Here is an 18,967-nt window from a genome sequence, read left to right as displayed (position 1 = left end):
CTCATCTAACTATGTCTTTATGGACCTTGCTTAGATGGCAAGATCCAAGAACCAGCACCATAATGGTCAGGAAGTCCATGTCTGGATTCCCCTTTACACTTGGGGGGAGACACAGAAGGATGAATTTACAAACCAAAAACCTTGAGAACAACCCATCTGAGAACCGACAGCCGCTTCATAGGATCAGACTGATATGCCGATGGAGATTTTCCCTCTGTAATGGTGCAAGTGAGCTAAAACTCGAGACGCTCCCGAGCGGGCCGGCTGTTCAGCAGCTGTCTGTTCTTGCTTGAGATGTTCTTAAATTTTTTTGTGTGTAAATTCATCCTTCTGGGGTCTCTTGGGTTCCACCTCAAGTGTAAAGGTGAGTCGAGACATGGCCTCCTTGGTCACTCACGTCTGGAAGGATAGTGAATGCACTCTAACGAAGAGAAGAAAGCAAACATCTGCTGTTCAGGCTTTTGGATATAATTGAGTGATAAAGTATGACTTATTCCATTCTAAAGTCTGGGGAGTCAAATACTCTTTGTACGCCCCAGAGTCTACTTTTCTTCATGTGAGCTAAAAACACGAGATGATACTCAGTTGGGACACAGTGTAGGGCAGGCTCTTAAGAAACTGGTCACTCTCAAACTTTTTGTTATGGCACCTCGCTGCGTTACCCTTTATCACTTCTGCTGGGAGGCTGTTCCACTTATCAACCACCCTCTCAGTAAAATAAAACTTCCTTCCATTCCATCTCAGTCTGTGATCCTCTAGTGTTAGATTCCGGTGTCTTGTTGTAACTTTTCTCCTCTTTTGAAATAAACTTCTCTCCTGTACTTTGTTAAACCCCTTTATGTATTTAAATGTCTGCCCCCCCCTCTCTCCCAAGCCAGACATATTGAGATCTCCTAGTCTTTCCTAATCATTTTTATCCTGGAGACCATTCCCCATTTGAGCCGCATTCCTCTGAACTCTCTCTAGAGTATCAATATGGGGGTCTCCAGAGCTGCCTACCAATACCGTAGGAGAATTCTCACCAAAGATCCATCTGGGCTGGTAACATTGTAATGCAGTATAAAACAGGGCAACAAGTTCATCTAATTGCTTCTCATAAAGGGGTGAAGAATTCCTTCCCGGCTCCAAAATGCCATCTGATCTTTGACTGGATCACCTGTACAATCACCGCAGACCCAGGAAGAGCTTCCTAGACCTTCTTCCCATCAGCCGAGTCAAATAACCCAAGAAGATGCAGCAGGTGAAGCCAAACAACTTCTTTTTTTTTTTGTGCCTGGGAATAAACCCATTTGTTTTTCACGAGTACCTATTAAAGTTCCTTGAGCTCTATAAAGAGTTTCGCTAGGTTTTTACAAATTGCTGTCAACAAAACCTGCCCCCTTTGTCCTCCCAATTCACCCTAGGATGCTAGATTTACCCCTCCGGCATCTTTCTTCATTTCCGAAAAAAAAAAAAAAGCTCTTGACCGTACCAGGATTTGCAAACATTTTGGCCCGAACGAGAGAACGTGAAAGCAAATATAAATAAAATAAAATAAATTTTAAAAAAAAAGTAAAAAAAAAAAAATACAAATAAAAAAATAAATAGAATAAAATAAATAAAAAACTGTTAAAAAAATAAATAAAAATAGTTCAAAAATAAATAAAAACAAATCAAAAGATAAATAATAATAATAAAATACAAGAAAGGAAAAAAAAGGCTGATTTTTACCAGAAGAGGCAGTACTTTATTTGTTTACATTTTTTTTTGGTACATCAAAAACAGAAATTGTACTTTTTAATTTTGACTTATTTCCTAAGACCGAGGAAATCCACCCGGATCATTCTGCTGCTGCTCAAAAAGCAAATGTTTGCGTCTGAAGAGGAAATGTTTATGGCACGGTGAAAAACGTTGTGTATTGGAATAAACAAGGCTGATCGGAACAGAAATGGATTTGATTAGAGGCTGCGTGTTCCTGCGCACGGTATAAACATCGTTTCCATCGACCCGAATGCCTATTCGTTACTTAACCCACTGAGTGCTGGCGGCCATTCTGGCACTTAAAGGGTTAAAGGAAGAACAGCGTTCTAGATTTAGGTAGCCAATAGCCAATTTAGTTGCCCTTTTTCTTTCTACATCTATCACGGCAGAACTCTATAGCCTTGGCTTATCCATTAGAAACACTGTTACTAGTCCTGGTGAATGTCCAGTTACTTCCCAGAAATAACGCTTTAATCATGTGAAAATGTATCTTATTCAAATTTCTGCCGGGAATACTTTAGTGTGATGTCACACAATAGTAAGCTCTGATAGGTTGTTGCCATACTAATTAAAAAAAGGCTTTTTACATCTTTCGGTGTTTTCATGCATCTGCATAGTAATGTTTTCTCTAAGTGGAACAGCACCTCTAATGAGCTTATAACATAGAAGCAGGGAATTTGCCCCATTCGGCCCCCGTCTAGTCGCCCGTTTCTCCTGCTGTAAAGACTCAAACCTTAATCAGTCGTTGGTCTCGTCTTAGATTCAGGAGCCGTATGTCTATCCCATGCGTGTTTAATAGCCTCACTGTATTAGCCTCTACCACTTCTGCTGGGAGGCTGTTCCACCTATTTACCACACTCTCTGATGTAAAAAATGTGAGGTCTGACATATTTTGTAATTTAGGCAAATAGATTCTTAAGAGAAAATAAAACAATGGCCTTTAATCCGAGCTTTTATGAGTTCAATAGGGATTGCTCATGGCCGGTGCTGGGACTTTTCACAGCCCAGACTAGAACTTGCTCTGTGACTAGTAACTATTCCTTATGGCTTCTAAAAGTTTACGAGTTACACATCTGTGCATTAAAGAAACCCACGCAATGTATACTCCTTCCTATTCTCCCTACGCTGTCATCATATATAAGACTCCCAGTTGGTGCTTTTGCTGCCAGTATGTTGTGGTTAAAATCCCTGCTTGAATGTAGGTGAGTTGATTAGGTGTGTGCTTAAACAATAAACTGTACCTTAAAACTCCCTACTCCCTAGAATCCCTACCTGAATCCTGAAATATTAACCCTTTAATAGCCCAACGTGCAGATTCTATGCAGCCAAATGTGTGACCCGAATGGCTCTAATACCGGCCCCTATGGAGACCTTGACTTGTTATTAGTTAAAGATACACTTAATTGAGTCACCTGCATTCAAGCAGGGATATCAACCATAACATACTGGGAGCAAAAGCACCAACTGGGAGTCTTATATAGGATGCCAGCTGGGGGAATAGGAAGGGGTTTGCTCCAGACTGTGTGACCCCCAGAATCTGCCCCGAGACCCTGAGACTGGGGCAAAAACCTGAAGGTTCTCGTGTATCTTGCTGAGGATACTCGGCAGTAATAATTGCTGCTTCATTACAAGGTATTTGGGAAAATAGCTTTATGGGTCCATAAGCGTTGCTAACGGCTGCTGCATTCCGACACACTCTGTATTGAGGAATTATGGGAAATGAAGGAAAATTTGCATTAAGAAGGGGGCCGGATGGGGCCGATCTGCCGGCAGATTTTATGTTTTTAAGAAATTGTCCCTTTTTTAAAGTATTTCCTGAATTGATGGCATTCTGTGGATTTCCGTAGCCCTGCAGCATGAACGTTTGCAAGCCCGCATTACACAGGGGCAGATAATTGCATTTGTTCCGATGCATTGTGGGTTCTTGCTTAGGGGTGCATTTAAACAACAGGGGGTGGTGGTCTGCGTTGATCCTGCTCCCAGTGGGGGAGGTTGCGAGATATATTTCCAGCTGGCGGGCAGTATTTCTGCAGAGGGCGAATTAAAACAGCCTTCCTGCAGCTCCTGGTCTGTGCGTGGAGCTGCAACAGTATCCTAATGTCCGTGGCGGCCCCTTACTGCATCCCCTCTCCCATATATAACCATATTCATCCCAAAATAAGGCTTTGCTTATATTTTAGCGCGTTTCAGCGCGAGGGCAGGTTACTGCCTTTCGTTCCATTCGAAGAAGAGACCTCTAAGGTCTTATATAAGCTTGTATAACTTTCCATCGTTTCTCTGATGGCCCAATAAAAAGTATCCGCTTTGACTCCACTTTCTCCCTTCTTACCTGGCATTCAACAGGTTAACTAGTGCAGGGGGGGGGCACTCCAAAAAAGAGAGATACAGGATAAAAGAGAGAGAGGGAAATATAAGGAGGGAGAGAGACCTAGAAACACAATCTGTCCTTCATCAGGATCACTATAAATATAAAAAAAAAAAACTAAAACAAACAAAAAAATCCATTATTAAAATGTAATAGAAATTATATAAAAAAATAAAACAAAATACTTTACAGAAACTTTACTTTATACTGTAAATAATCATTATTTATTTCTTGTAATAATTGATTTTTTTAAATAAATTCATCAAATTTTTTCAATTTTTTTCGAAATATTGCCTAGATATAAACAAATATCTGAAAAAAATAATTTGTTAATATTTGTTGGGAAAAAAAGTTAAAATATATAACTCAGGTGAGAAAACTGTGATGACATCAGAAACTGTTTTTAAAGAAAAAAAAATATATATATATATATTGGTTATTGACATGAAATCATAATATGATGATATGATGTCATAAGTCTACAGTTACATTTGACTAAATATTCATGTTGAAATAAATTAAGTTACATTTGGTTAAATATTTAAATTCAGGTTGAACAAAAATAAATGATTTTAATCTAGGTTTTAACAAAATAATAGTGCAGGTTTAAACAAAAAAAAAAAAAGGAAATAAGGAAAAAATATCCAGGTGGATTGATCTCTGGAGTGCTTTGTGGTTCATGGATACCCCACTGAGTGCCCCCGGGGGGTGACAATCACTCAGAATATGAGGACCATGTGATGGAACTTTGCGCCAGTTCGTGAAAAACAAAAACATGAGACCAAAACACGAAAACAAACGGCATTTAGATGAGAAAGAGGAAGCCGGTGCTGTGTCCGGAGCGCAGCTCAGCGGAGAGTCTTTTTTATTTTTTTTTATTCAAAATGTATTGAGTTTCACAATTTTAAGTGCTTTTAAGAGACAAAATGCAATACAGTATATATATATATATATAGGACACATACACACACATATAAATAAATATATATATATGTCTCATAGAAAACCTAGAAGTTCCCATCCGGCCCCCGTCTAGTCGCCCGTTTCTCCTGCTGTGAAGACTCAAACCTTAATCAGTCGTTGGTCTCGTCTTAGATTCAGGAGCCGTATGTCTATCCCATGCATGTTTAATACCCTCACTGTATTACCCTCTACCACTTCTGCTGGGAGGCTGTTGTGCTTATCTATCACCCTCTCAGCAAAGTATATGACCTAGTGCCATCAACAAGTAGGACCCCCCCCCCCCATACCAACCTTATCAGTGAAACAAACAGAAAATACGGTAAATAAAATAAAAAACCACAGCTATAGCACCCCACAGTCTACTGATTAATTCTTGGAGAGTTGGGCTTGTAATAGAGGATTATCTGTCTAGTGCTGAAGGAGTTAAATCCGGCTGGGGATGATGGGAGTTGTAGTCGGAGCCCCGCTGCCGTGGAAGGCACACACGTGGGAAGTGACACCAGTGAAAGTGACCCTCTCCCTTTAAAGTGCCTGCTGCAGCCGCCCCCTTTTTTTGGAGAAGGAGGGGGCGGGAGGGGCTTCGGAGTCCTTCTTATAGCAGCTGGGGCAGGATGGGAGGGCAGAGCACAGTGTGAGCTGCTGCTGTGTGGTGGATCTGCTCTGAGGACTCCGGGAGCGGCTTCTTTAAAGTGACATCTTGGACCTTCTGCTGGACTTTAATCTTAAAGGTGACGCGTCCTGCCAGGACCGGGCTCAGCGGGTGGACAGCTCCGTTGGTGCATTAGCCAAGTTCCCCAGTAGCCGGCACTGACCCTGCCTTTGCCCCCCCCCCCCGTTCCAGACCCCTCTGCCCCTTTCTCTGTTACTCGGGGTCGGTCAGACCCAAGCCCGGCTCCCCGATGCTGAACATGAGTGCGGAGCAGGACCAGGCTCGGGATGCCCCCTGCAGCCCCGCGGGCACTGGCAGCTCCCTGTCTCACGTGTCGGACTCGGACTCGGACTCGCCCCTGTCTCCTGCCGGCTCGGAGGGCCGAGGATCGCACAGACCCCCCATGTCCAAGAACGACTCGGAGGGGCCCATGGACGAGCGCTTCCCGGCCTGCATCCGCGATGCCGTGTCCCAGGTGCTGAAGGGCTACGACTGGAGCCTGGTGCCCATGCCGGCCCGCGGCTCCGGCTCCCTGAAAGCCAAGCCCCACGTCAAGAGACCGATGAACGCCTTCATGGTGTGGGCGCAGGCTGCCCGGAGGAAGCTGGCGGATCAGTACCCCCATCTGCACAACGCGGAGCTCAGCAAGACCCTGGGCAAGCTCTGGAGGTGAGTGACTCCCGGTACCTGCCCCGTGTATAGAGCAAGCGCTGCCTGTCCTGTGTATAGAGCAAGCGCTGCCTGTCCTGTGTATAGAGCAAGCGCTGCCTGTCCTGTGTATAGAGCAAGCGCTGCCTGTCCTGTGTGTAGATAAACTTTGCCTGCCCCGTGTATAGAGCAAAGTGTATTTGCCCTGCGTATAGAGCAAGCGCTACCTGCCCCGTGTAATAGAGCAAAGTGCTCTACCTGCCCCGTGCATGGTGCAAGGTCTGCCTGCTCAATGTATAGAACAAATTCTACATGCTGAATGTATAGTGCAAGCTCTACCCTCTCAGGTTATGGTGCAAGATCTGCCTGCTTGATGTATAGAACAAGCTCTTCCAGCTGAGTATATAGGACAAGCTCTCCCCACTGGGTTAATTCCTGCTATATTCTTCTTGCTGAATGTATAGTACAAGTCCTACCTGTTAAATGTATAGCGCCTTGTCTACCTGCTGAATGTATGGTGCATCCTCTACATATAGAGCAAACTCATGGGAGCCTGTGGGGTGGAAATGTCAGGGGTTGAGAGATTTGTATAGAGTCTAAAATCCAGCCTGTTTTTATTGGGAGTCAGGAAAGGGTTAAACCTGCAGACTATAATGTACAATATCTCCAAATACTCAATATTGGCCAAAATTTTTGGAATCCCCGTAGAACGTCTGCCGCGGGTCTACGCTCTGCCGGGTATAAATAAAATGATAGCCGTGAATATGGGTCAAGAGACTGGTAGGATAGGGTTAACCCTTTGTAAGTTTTAGACCCCTTATAATATGACCCTTTTTGGGGGAGGGGGGCATTGGAATCCAGTGGTGGGCTTACATTTAATGCCCAACTGCCCCCAACCTTAGGGTGGCGGAGAAACACCAGGCTTAGGCACGTTATTAATATACCACAGAGATGGAAAAACATACACCCCTCTAAAGCCGTAACTGTAAATTTATTCCGCCCCATGGCCTGAACAGTCTCTTTGTGGTTTCACGTACAAGTGAATCATTTTTGAGAAAATGCAGGAAATCAGGATTCCGTTCTTCCACTAGTGACACCAAATGTGCCGTTTTTTCGAGATACTTTTCCACTTAAATTACCTTTCTAATCCCCAAATGCAAGCGTCCTCTCGCCTTCTCCAGTTTAATGCTGTCCGGTGGGCATCCCCGAAACAACAGTCCCAAGTTGCAAAAAAAAAAAATGTAAAATTATATTGATGAGTTGCTTAAATTCACAAAATTCTAATTATTTTGCCTTTTTTCTTTAAAATTTTTTAAATTATTTTGAAAAAAAAGAAACAACCAATAATTAATCAAAATCCCAGGATCTAATGTAGTAAAAGTTTACATTTACATTACAGAATAACTATATATATATATATATATACTGCATGCCTTTAAGATAAGTTAACCCTTCAATGATGTCCCCAAAAATCTTTGACCCATTATCTGTAAAATCTCCCTGCCAAATTTTTCCAAAATCCTTAAATCTGTGTACGGAAAAAATATTAGGCATGGGAAAATCTATAAAAGGGTTAAAATGTCAAAACTCAAGAAAAAAAAATAAAAATGGGTTATCGCCAAGTGGGTTAAGACGTTCCAAGACCAAACCTTACTTCTTGGTTACCGTTAGAGGACCTATAAATAGCAAATATTCGTGATAAATTGGGGCTGCCATAATATTTATAATAAATTGATATTTAAATTAATTTGACAGTTCTTTCAGAAATTATTTGTGCATCCCCCGTGGCAGACAATGAGTTAATATCTCCTAGAACTTTTCTTTAAAAAAAAATAAATCAATATTTTAAAAAATCTACTCCCCACCCTTATTTTTTAGAAATCAGAATAAATATTGAAAGAAAGTTTTTGAAGATTAGTGATTACTGTGAGTTTAATGCGGTAAATGCTGGGAAATAGAAAAAAATATATATAATTATTTAGAATTGGGTAGAAAAAAATTCTTAAAATTAAAATTTTTCTTGGTTTGGGATTTATTTTTAAATAATTAAAGTTTTTTTTTTTTAAGTTGGGGAAAAAATAGGAGAAAAAGGGGTTTTCAGATCACTTTATTAATGAGGTCATTCTTGAGATTTGTTTTTCGCCCTTCGGTAAGCAAAGGGTTAACATATAAAATTACATAAGGTCGGCTGGAAAAAATCATTAACTGTCTGGCAATAATTAATTAAAGAATCCTGGGAATTGTGTGAATCGGTAAACAGACATTTTCAACATAGTAACGTCAAATTTTTATAATTTTATTTTCCGGAAACCTATTTAAATCAATTACTTGAATTTTAAAAAAAAACAACAAAAAAAAACATAATCTAAATTTTCACTGGAAAAAATACATTTAATATATTAATGACATTCAGAAAAATTTCTTTTTTTATTATTATTATTATTAAGTCCAATACAAAAAATTAAAATTCTTTTTAATATAGTTAATTAAACATATTAATTAGGATTTCATCTTATGTTTAATATTAACTTAAAATATTGTACTTTTAATTTTGTTTAATCCTGTATATTTTTCTCTAAAAGTTCCAGAAAAGGGCACATGCCAACATTATCTACTGTAATTTTTTTAAACCAAAAAGAACATATATTTCAAACTTTTCTAGGCCTTTGGAATATATACAAGCGAGCAAAAAATGTTTTTTGTTTTTTAAAAAAAATGCAGTTTAAAGACAGCAAGAAAAAAAAATCTCCTTTAATTACGTTCGATCCAACAATGGAATATTGTCCGCTCCGAGCATGGTGGTGAATGATCACTTTGGCCAAAGAAGTTTTTTTTTTTTTTTGTTTTTTTTTTTGCTAGAAACTAGACATTTTTGCTCTTGGTAATCTTAGAAAACTAAGATTTTTTTTAAAAAATGAATGCCATTTTGAGTACAGAAAAGTAAAAAAAAGTTGAAACCTGGGGTGTGTCTTTAAGACGAGTGACTTAAAAAAAAATAATTATTCTTTTGCCTTTGGAATGTTGGATTTAAGGAAGTTGATAATCCCAAAATCCTAGCTTTTTTTATTGTGGAGGGTTTTTTTTACGATTCAATTTTTTGCTCTGTCTCCTGCAAACAGTCAACCAAGGATTTTGATAGAAAATTAGAATTTTGGTCACATTTCGGTTGAAAATAGAAATCGAAAAACATTATTCTTTCCAAACTCTGAGAAAATATTGAAAATATTGCTTGAAAATACTGGTTTCTTACAATATTTTTGCCGAATGTAACACTTTGTATATTTTGTTTAGTTAATAAGAAGTTTTTTGTTGTTTATCGCATGGGTTAGGAGCTGGGCCCACAAAACTGCCAGCTGGTGGGAATTGTGTAGGAAAGTCGCGTTGCCAACCAACTCATCCAAATCTCTTCTTTCACCGCAGATTGTTGAGTGAAAGCGAGAAGCGTCCCTTTGTGGAAGAAGCCGAGAGACTGCGAGTTCAGCACAAGAAAGATCACCCCGATTACAAGTACCAGCCCCGGAGACGGAAGAGCGTGAAAGCTGGACAGAGCGACTCGGACTCCGGGGCCGAACTTGGTCATCAGATGTACAAGTCCGACTCCGGAATGGGCGCCATAGGAGATCTTCACGGGGAGCATACAGGTAATTACTGGTCATCGCCCCAAACCTCTTGGACGGGGTTCCTTCAAGCCCTTCTAGTTCCGGTTGGGCGGATGGGCGTTGCTCGCCCCGCTGGGTCTGAAAGGGTTGTTAACCAACAATCATCCTTGGCACGTAACCTTCCAGTATAGAGACGTCGTCGTTTCCAGCTCGTACTGGTGGTCTAAACGTTCTGCCTTGCCACAAACCGTGAAACATTTAACATTCCGAGACCTAGCTTTTATGGCGTTCTATAATGTTCTCTGCCTCCTAAATCTATTGTACATTAATTAATCGCAAGAAGAAATTCATTACCAGACTTAAAAATTCAAGAAGTTATATAACTATATATTTTTGAAATGTAGCTGTTACACTGTGTCCGGAGGTAGACGGTTTTGAAGGTGGGAAACGGGTTGTGTTAAGCTACGTATGAACGCGCATTGCTCTGTATAGGATGGGTTCTTAAATAATTATCGTTAATTGTATTTTATTTTCCGTCTCTGTAGGTCAAACCCACGGACCTCCGACCCCACCAACCACGCCGAAAACGGACCTGCACCACGGCGGCAAACAGGAACTTAAGCACGAAGGGAGAAGGATGATGGACAACGGGCGCCAGAACATTGATTTCAGCAATGTGGATATCAACGAATTGAGCAGCGATGTCATCAACAACATAGAGACTTTTGACGTGCACGAATTCGACCAGTATCTCCCACTCAACGGCCATGGGGCGATTCCAGCTGACCACGGGCAGAACCCGACAGCAGCTTCCTATGCTACATCCTATACTCACCCAGGTGGCACCACGCAAGCTCCCGTTTGGTCTCATAAGAATCCGGCCACATCCACCTCTTCCAATGAGTCAGGTCAGCAGAGACCTCACATTAAGACTGAGCAGTTGAGTCCTAGTCATTATAGTGACCAGTCCCATGGTTCACCAACTCATTCTGACTACAACTCCTATAGTGCCCAGGCTTGCACCACTACTGTTCCCAGTGCATCAATGTCTAGCTCTTTTCCCAGCTCCCAGTGTGACTACACAGACCTCCAAAGCTCCAGCTACTACAACCCATACCCTGGTTATCCATCCAGTCTCTACCAGTACCCATACTTCCATTCCTCTCGACGTCCCTATGCCACCCCGATCCTCAATAGCTTGTCCATCCCACCATCTCACAGTCCCAACTCCAATTGGGATCAGCCTGTCTACACAACGCTGACCAGGCCTTAAAGAGTCTTCATTCTTTGGACGGAGGACTTAAGGACGTTGTTGTGTCTCTGGTTCTTGAAAACTTCTGGGAACATATGCACTATAGACTGACTGTAAAGACGGGAGGCGCAGTGCCAGTTTCTTACAAGTGCCTGCTGATAAACCGAGGAGCTTTTCCTTCGTCTCCGATGGGGCGAGACTTCAGAATTCTCCAGGAAACACACACGAAAATTAAAAATAACTCAACACCTTACATTTTTTTTAAAGGGACTTTGAGATCATGTAAGATGAACGATGGGCTTCCGTTTCTCATGAGAAAACTGAATGTTTCTGTGCATAATAAGGAGTTGTCCAAAAGATTTGAAGTTTACGACAATGTGTCATACAAATAGACCAGCCATTCCGAATGTGCTGTGACCGATTAACCCAGTTCTAACCAATCTCTCACGTTGTGTAGGTGAAATGATCGGTGTAGGACAGTGCTGGGCCATCAGTTGTCCCCTTGGGACTGTTTACTACTACAGTTTCTCTGGTAGTGCTATGGAGGCATTATTCATTATTCACCAGACGCCTGTAGAAGGTCCTAACCCACTTGGACGTTCTTCATGAACTACTTCCTGGCCTTTCGATGACTTCCTTTGTTCATCTCTCCGACTGTAAGTGGATTCTAGAAAGAAGACCTCAAAAAAACAAAAAAAAAAACCTAGTGTTTCTTTGCGTCTCAGGCCTTGGTGATCATGAAATATCAATTTCCGTGGAATTTTTTTATTTTTTGTTTTTAAATAATTTTTGGCTGTAATTAACATGTTTATTTTGTTTTGTTTCAAACTTTCTTATAGTTCCGAGATCTTTTAAATATATATAAAAAAATATATTTATGTGCCGTATTATAAGTGATTAAATACTTTATTTGTATAAAAAAACATAGTCACTCCAGTTTTTTAATAAACAAAAGAGATGACAAAGTTGGTTCTTGAGAATTTGGAAAAAATTATTTTCCAATTTTTTTATTTTTTTTTTCAAAGTTGTTCCGTTTTGGTAAAAAATACAAATTAACTGAAAGTTATCGTATGATGCAATAAATTAAAAAAAAATATTTTGAAACAGTAATTTTTTCTAATATCCACAAACCAGTGTAATAATGAATTTTAAGGGATCAAAGGTTTGGGACCATATTTTTTTGGTTTAAGACACTATAATTATTGTCTCTAAAATGTTATGGCTAGGTAGATTCTGACTAATAATTTGATGGTTTGGCTTTTTTTCATGTTTTTTCATTCCTTTATCATTGTATGCTGAGCATATAATTCCTATTTTATAGTAACTCGTGCCTTTTTAAAAATAGAAACAGATGCAAAATCATAAAAAAAGTCTTCTGTACATTTGGGACAAATTTTAGAATTTTTTTTTTTTTTTCCTTGGTTTATTTCTTATTGTTTTTTCTAAGACTCCATTTTTTTCCTGGAAATCTTATTTTTCTGTCCAGTTGTGTGAGAATTTCAATGTTTAACATGCAGCTCTTTGTTTTATTAAAAAAAAAGCTAACTTTTTGTATATTCTATCTTTTCAAGAAAATTAAAATGGCTTTTTATTGAAACCTTTGTGGGTTTGTCACGTTTATGATTTATGGTGGAATTTTAGTAAGTTTTGAAATAATTTGAATTATTAATGCTAAAATAATGTTAGTGCCATGGTCAAAAATTGTAATTAGATGATTTTAGGTTTTTGTTTTTTTTTAAAATGAGGAACCTAAGGTTGCTAAATAAAATATCCCAAACAATAGAAAATTTAATCCATAGAAATATCATAAAATGGCATGAATTTATAAAAAAACAAACCCAATGATTAAACAAAATTGTCCAAAAGCTACACAAGTGACAAAATAAAACATCTGAGATTTTTAACCCTTTTTAACCCTTATTGTTTCTACAATATATATATATATATCAGTAAATCTTATAAATTACTTTTTACTTCCAAAATGGTCTTCATTTTAAAGGGATTTTTACATTTATTTTTTTTTAACAATATTTAGATTTAAACGCAACTTTACCAAGTCTCTGAAATATAACAAAAGCATGGAGATTCCACAATGCCCAACAGGGAAGTATATTTCAAAGGAGGGGTAATGTTACGGAAAGGGGCCATAATCTAAAGCTAGAGGGTCTCAGAGGCTTAGATGGAATGTAAGGAGGTTCTACTTAACCGAGAGGGTGGTAGATGAGTGGAAGAGCCTCCCAGCAGGGTAAAACAGGCAGACTAGATGGGTCTGATCTGATGGAATTTTCCTTGAAATTAAGTCTTTCCAATTCTTAAACACATAGCGCTTCCTCCATATGACTCCAGAAGTCTAGGAACAGTCAACTCTACGGGGAGAAATATCCTCCGACATGACTAATTACGTGATGGGATTAAGAGTAAATCCCGGGGATTTTGACTCACTCCAGTTGGCCCGAGTAGAACAGAAGAATACCTACCAAGTCAAGCAGGAGGACCCACCAAGTCTACGCATGTTCCACCTGCCTCGGTCTGAAGGACTCCAGTGAAAGCCAATGCGGCTTTTCCGTACTTCCCTTAAAATTTTCCCCCTAATTTTTTTTTTTTTTTATGGTTAATGGTTTTATTTTTGATACCAAAACTAATATCTCACCAATTTCCTAACTTCCCATATGTTTCCACGGCAACCCAAAGGTTATGAGTCCTGTCTCAGCGACATGATATTAATTAGAGAGAGAAAATAAAAAAAAAAAACGCCAGGCTGTAACGGAGAAGTCGGGAGAAGTCGGGACCAGCCCAGTCTGAATCAAAGTCTCGTAAATGTGGAAAATATTTGCGAGCGCCGTATTTACTGAAGATGTGGCTCGGAGCACGGAGTAAAAAGTCCTGCTTAAGTAACGTTGGTTGTTTGTCTTAGGGAAGCCATGTCTTGGAATCTTCCCGGAAAGGTCCGTTTCTGAGCGAGGATTGTTGACTCACTGAGTGTAATTAGTGGAACCTCCATTACTTATACAAACAATTTTGTTCAGGTCCTAGTTTATGTTCAACCGCAAAGGCGATCACGCCGATCGATGGTCCCGGCGCAGCATAAGAGAAGGGAACGTTTAGGAAATATTATACAGGCCATATGTCTATCCCGTGCACGTTTAAATCCTCTCACTGTACTACCCTCTACCACCTCTGCCGGGAGGCTGCTCCACGTATCTACCACCCTCCCAGTAAAGTAAAATTTCCTTCCATTCCATCTCAGCCTCTGACCCTCTAGTGTTAGATTTCCGTCTCTTGTTTGGGATAATCTTCCCTCCTGTCCTTTGTTAAACCCCTTTATGTATTTAAATGTCTCTCCCATCCCTCCCCCCTCAAGGAGATACCGAGCTCCCCTCCTCACCAGAAATGCCGAGACCTTTTAGGGGGCCCGTCCCCGCCGTGGCATTTTCGGTGGAAGAACACCCGCCATATTGTTTCTCTATCATGCTTTTTGAAAGAAACCGACCAATCATATTCGTGTTTTAATATTACGTTGAATGCCTGGAGTGTGTGTGTGTTTTTTTATTTTTGTAGGTACTTAAGATAATTTTCCTCTTAAAAAAGTAAAAATCAGCTTCTTGGTTTTTAGCTGATTTTTTATAATATGCCTTTTTTAAAACAGTAACAGAGAAGGACGTGTTACCGTAAGGAAGATTTACTTTACCGAGGGGGTGGTATATAAGCGGAACAGCCTCCCGGCAGAAGTGGTAGAGGGTAATACAGTGAGGGTATTAAACATGCATGGGATAGACATACGGCTCCTGAATCTAAGACGAGACCAACGACTGATTAAAGTTTGAGTCTTTACAGCAGGAAGGACGAGCAGGCTAGACGGGGGCCGAATGGGGGCCGATCTGCCGCCAGATTCTATTGTTAAATTATTAAATTATTATCTTTTAAAAAAAAAAAAATCGTACAGCTCAACAAACCAAGAAGTTCAAGAACTTTTCTTCAAAGCACGTCGTGGTGACCAAGACGGAGTTTTGGCCGAAGTTTCCTATGCCTTGCCCAACAAGGGGTTAAGTTGCCAGAATGATCTCAGCTTGGGCAACGCAAATTCAAAACAGTTCAGTGTTCTGGGGTCTGGCCAGAGACAAGCAGAAAGGGTGGTGTTGGGGTCTGCTGCATTTTAATGATTCATTATTGCATGGAAAGGCCTTTTTTTTGTGTGTGTTTCTGCCTTTATCCGGTTCACAATAAAAGAATTAATTGGACAGAAAATGGAAGGGCCGAGAACTGACAAATCATTAAGAGGCCCTGAATGGCTGATTGGACGCACGTTGGCGAGCGAAACATTCCAGCGTGACCGTCCCTGCAGGATAATAACGGACAGTACATTATATCTGCTCGGTGCTACCAGGAGCCTCTCCTCTCCGCTTCCTGCACAACTTTTATTGTCTGCTTCTGTGCTCTGGATTTAGAATTCTGAGCTCCGAGGCCACAAACTGCACTGGCAAAACATAAAAAGAAAATAGAATTTTAAAAAAAATAAAAAAATGTTTAAAAAAACGGATTTCTCCCCATTTTGGTTAAGCCAGACGTGTAAGCAATGGGGTATCTGCCCATCCGGGACACCCCAGCACTTTACTGTATAGTCCCTTTAAAGTTATGTGTGGTCCTCATTGCAAATACACAAGGGGGGGAATCTGCAGAATCCCCCCCCCATATGCAACTGCCCCTTTTCCCCACCCCTCAGCTATTTGGGGGAGATGTGATTGGCCGAACACATTTCCTGACACGTCATATATCACGGGGAAGCGGCGATGCGGCAAGCCCCAATTCCCCTCCAAAAATGGTGTCACACCGTCGTCAGCGGGAGGAGGCAGGCAGGTGCAGCTGTGGGGCTGCAGTTTCCACCCCCCAGATTTGAAGAATATATATGAAAGGACTTTCAATGTATATTCATTACTCAGGGGGCTTCCTAGGACACTGGTGGCCGTGTCAGTGAAACGCGTCATGAAGCACGTATGTTGCCTTCGGTTGGGGTTATACATCAAGATAAAACCTGGTGTACCCAATAGGCTGCGGTGTATGCTGGCCGTGGGCCGCAGGTACAGGGGAGATCAGGCCTATTGGGCAATCATGCCCCCAGTAACGCCACTAGTCAACGGGCTGGTTAAATGGGGGATCAATGATCTCCCCAACTGGCCCATTTGGCTATGGAGGGCTGTGCTAAATTGGCACAGTCTACATTGTTGGCTTCTGTGCCGAGCTTCCAATAAAAATGGCGCCCCGGGAGATGACATCATATCCCGACCCCCACTAGAACTGACAGCGGGATGGAGGGGGCAGCACTCAGCAGCCTCGGGGGGTAAATAAATACCCCACTGCCAATATAATGAGCCTGTTGTCCAATTCTCCCCGACACAGACTGTCCCTTTAACACACGTGCTTTTAATATTTCTTGGATCAATTGACCAATTAACATCAACGCTACTGTTTTGACACCTCGCTGTCCGTTCCAATAAAATCAGGTTATTTCAGCATTATCCTTGGAACGACTTGGCAGGTTTGTTTGGGGTGATTTATGGGAATTCTTAGAATGGCAAAAAAAAATGATATTTTGACTCAGAAAGCACGTTGGGACGGATTATTGCAGACAGGTTTGGACTGGAGGAGCAGGACGCACGGAGGAAAACATTACAGAAGTTTCACAGTTTAGTTTAATTAAAGGGATTTCTCTTATGGCTATCCATCTACGTATTAGAAAACTCTCCCTATTCAGCGGCAAAAGTCCTAAGAAAGGCTGTGCTGAGCCGGTGCAGCCTCCATGCCATAGGTAGGCCGGTTGCCGGTTGGGAGATCAAAGATCTTCTCCCTTGTAACAATCTCACCTGCCCCCCAGTTTTATACCCTGGACTTGCCACCCTAGGGCATGATGGAAGGTGGAAGTTCTGCCGGACCTGAAGTCAGACCTCGCCTAGAGTAGTGGGTACAGTTCTGGAGAACCCATCTCCAGAAGGATATTGACACATTGGAGAGACTTCGGAGGAGGGCGACTAAAATGGGGGAAATCATTAGGAAAGACTACGAGGTCTCAACGTGTCCGGCTTGGGAGAGAAGAAGAGAGATGGGGGATGGGAGAAGAGAGACATTTAAGTATATAATGGGATCTACAAATAAATAAATCGATAATTCCAAAACATAATAAAATCTCACTTTGTCAGCTTTGTATGCGAATTTGAATGAAATCGTAAAATTTCCGACAATAACAATGGCTATCTAGCTTCGTGCCAATTCGCTGCCTGTGCCGGCCGAGTACCAGGCAGAGCAGATTGTGAGGCTGGTGGAGCCACGACTCGAATCTGTTGTTATTCAGAGTATCAGATGGGAGTGTTTTCCTCGCCTCGAGTGAAACTCCATTGGGTTTAATCTCCGTTAATCTGATATTCCAGGTGGCCTGGGGGGCGCCCACCTTCCTGCTCCGCCGACCATGTGCTTTCCATTAATCTCCGTCCTCGCTATCTAGAAGAGACGCGGAGGGAAGTTCTCCGGAGGTGCGAGGAATTCGGTAAGGCCCCCCCCCCCGCCGGTTCTTTATCACGGATTCCCGAGTCTATCTCGGTGTTCTAGAACGCTGTGTTGTGTCCAAATTCCAAACGCCACGAGCCCACACGCCATGTGATCCTCAGAAAAACACATCACAATTATCATACGATTTGGAGCATTTCCGTGACTCACGTGTAGGAAGACCCTAGAAGAACATGTTTTCCTGGGAACACCAAGAATGTTTATTAGCGGCTCTTATTATTCACTTGGATTTCTTGTGAAGCGCAGATTGTCTCGGCGCATGGTCACAAAATGGAGAAGCGAGAACATGCGACCTATTGTTGGCTATTCATTCAACTGAGTGGGACATTTAGAAGAAGAAGAATGGGTTTTTTTTTACCGTTTAATTTATAAAGCCGTCTCCTGCTGTTTCTATACACATTATCGGGGCTTTTAGGGCTGTAGAACCCTGCGATCCCCTCATACCTCCTAGGAGAGGGTGGCATCAGGAGAGAAGAAAGGCACAGAAGAGGAAAGGAAGGCACAGGAGAAGAAAGAAAGGCACAGGAGAGGAAAGATGGGCATCAGGAGAGGAAAGAGGGGCATCAGAGGAGGAAAAAGGGGGTTAGGGTTCTAGTGACCAAACCGGGACTGGTCAAACTAAACAATGCCATTTTGAAGCTATGATATTTAGATTGTACCAATACATGGCGGGTTATCACAGTAACCATTTGATGAAAGGAAGCTGATATCTAATAAACAAAATCTGGTTTACTCAAAATGAAGAAAGAAGAAACTACTTATCTAATAAAATTAACCCTTTCCGTGACCATAAACACGGTGGGCTTCTGGCAGAGCGACAACAGGGCCTGCTTTGCTATGTTGCTTTTGGTCACCCTGATGAAGACCCACCATGGTAATTGCAGCGGAAACGTTCGTTTTGTAACGGGCTATTTAAAAAAAAAAAATAATAATTTCCTCATTTTGTTTTTTTTATGTTTTTGAGAGGTTGGGCAGTCAAACTACGCCGGTCTCTGCGCCTCTCACTTTTTATTTATTCATGTTTACGGCGGTTATATTTCCCCATTTTGGTACGCCGTAGTCCTGCATGACAACTGTAAGCTCTTCAGACCAGAAGCTCAAACTCTTGATAGAACCCAATTTAGCAACCGTAAAGCAAACCCATCGACCGTTCATTTAACCCACGTTGATGAGTAGCTTAGAAGGACAATAGCTGT

At 41.3% G+C, this 18,967-nt stretch overlaps 1 protein-coding gene across 1 annotated transcript; it reads left to right on the top strand.

The window, feature by feature from the left end:
- The first annotated feature begins 5,967 nt into the window (after nt 1–5,967).
- On the top strand, nt 5,968–11,237 carry LOC149285781 (transcription factor Sox-8). Its single transcript, XM_089494898.1, has 3 exons — nt 5,968–6,386; nt 9,786–10,006; nt 10,510–11,237. The coding sequence occupies exons 1-3, from the start codon at nt 5,968–5,970 to the stop codon at nt 11,235–11,237; spliced, it is 1,368 nt and encodes a 455-aa protein (XP_089351024.1).
- The last annotated feature ends 7,730 nt before the right edge of the window (nt 11,238–18,967 follow it).

This window comes from Sceloporus occidentalis, unplaced genomic scaffold (genome assembly GCF_023333645.1).
Source record: "Sceloporus occidentalis isolate IW3139 unplaced genomic scaffold, rSceOcc1.0.p SCAF_76, whole genome shotgun sequence".
In the NCBI taxonomy this organism is placed as follows: Eukaryota; Metazoa; Chordata; class Lepidosauria; order Squamata; family Phrynosomatidae; genus Sceloporus; species Sceloporus occidentalis.
Note: the sequence above shows the minus strand (reverse complement) of the source record. Positions and strands in the feature narration are given on the sequence as shown.

Coding starts and splice junctions, on each gene's coding strand:
- LOC149285781 (XM_089494898.1), top strand. CDS start 5,968: ATGCTGAACATGAGTGCGGAGCAGGACCAGGCTCGGGATGCCCCCTGC. Junction 6,387..9,785: donor ACCCTGGGCAAGCTCTGGAG/GTGAGTGACTCC, acceptor CTTTCACCGCAG/ATTGTTGAGTGAAAGCGAGA. Junction 10,007..10,509: donor TCTTCACGGGGAGCATACAG/GTAATTACTGGT, acceptor CCGTCTCTGTAG/GTCAAACCCACGGACCTCCG.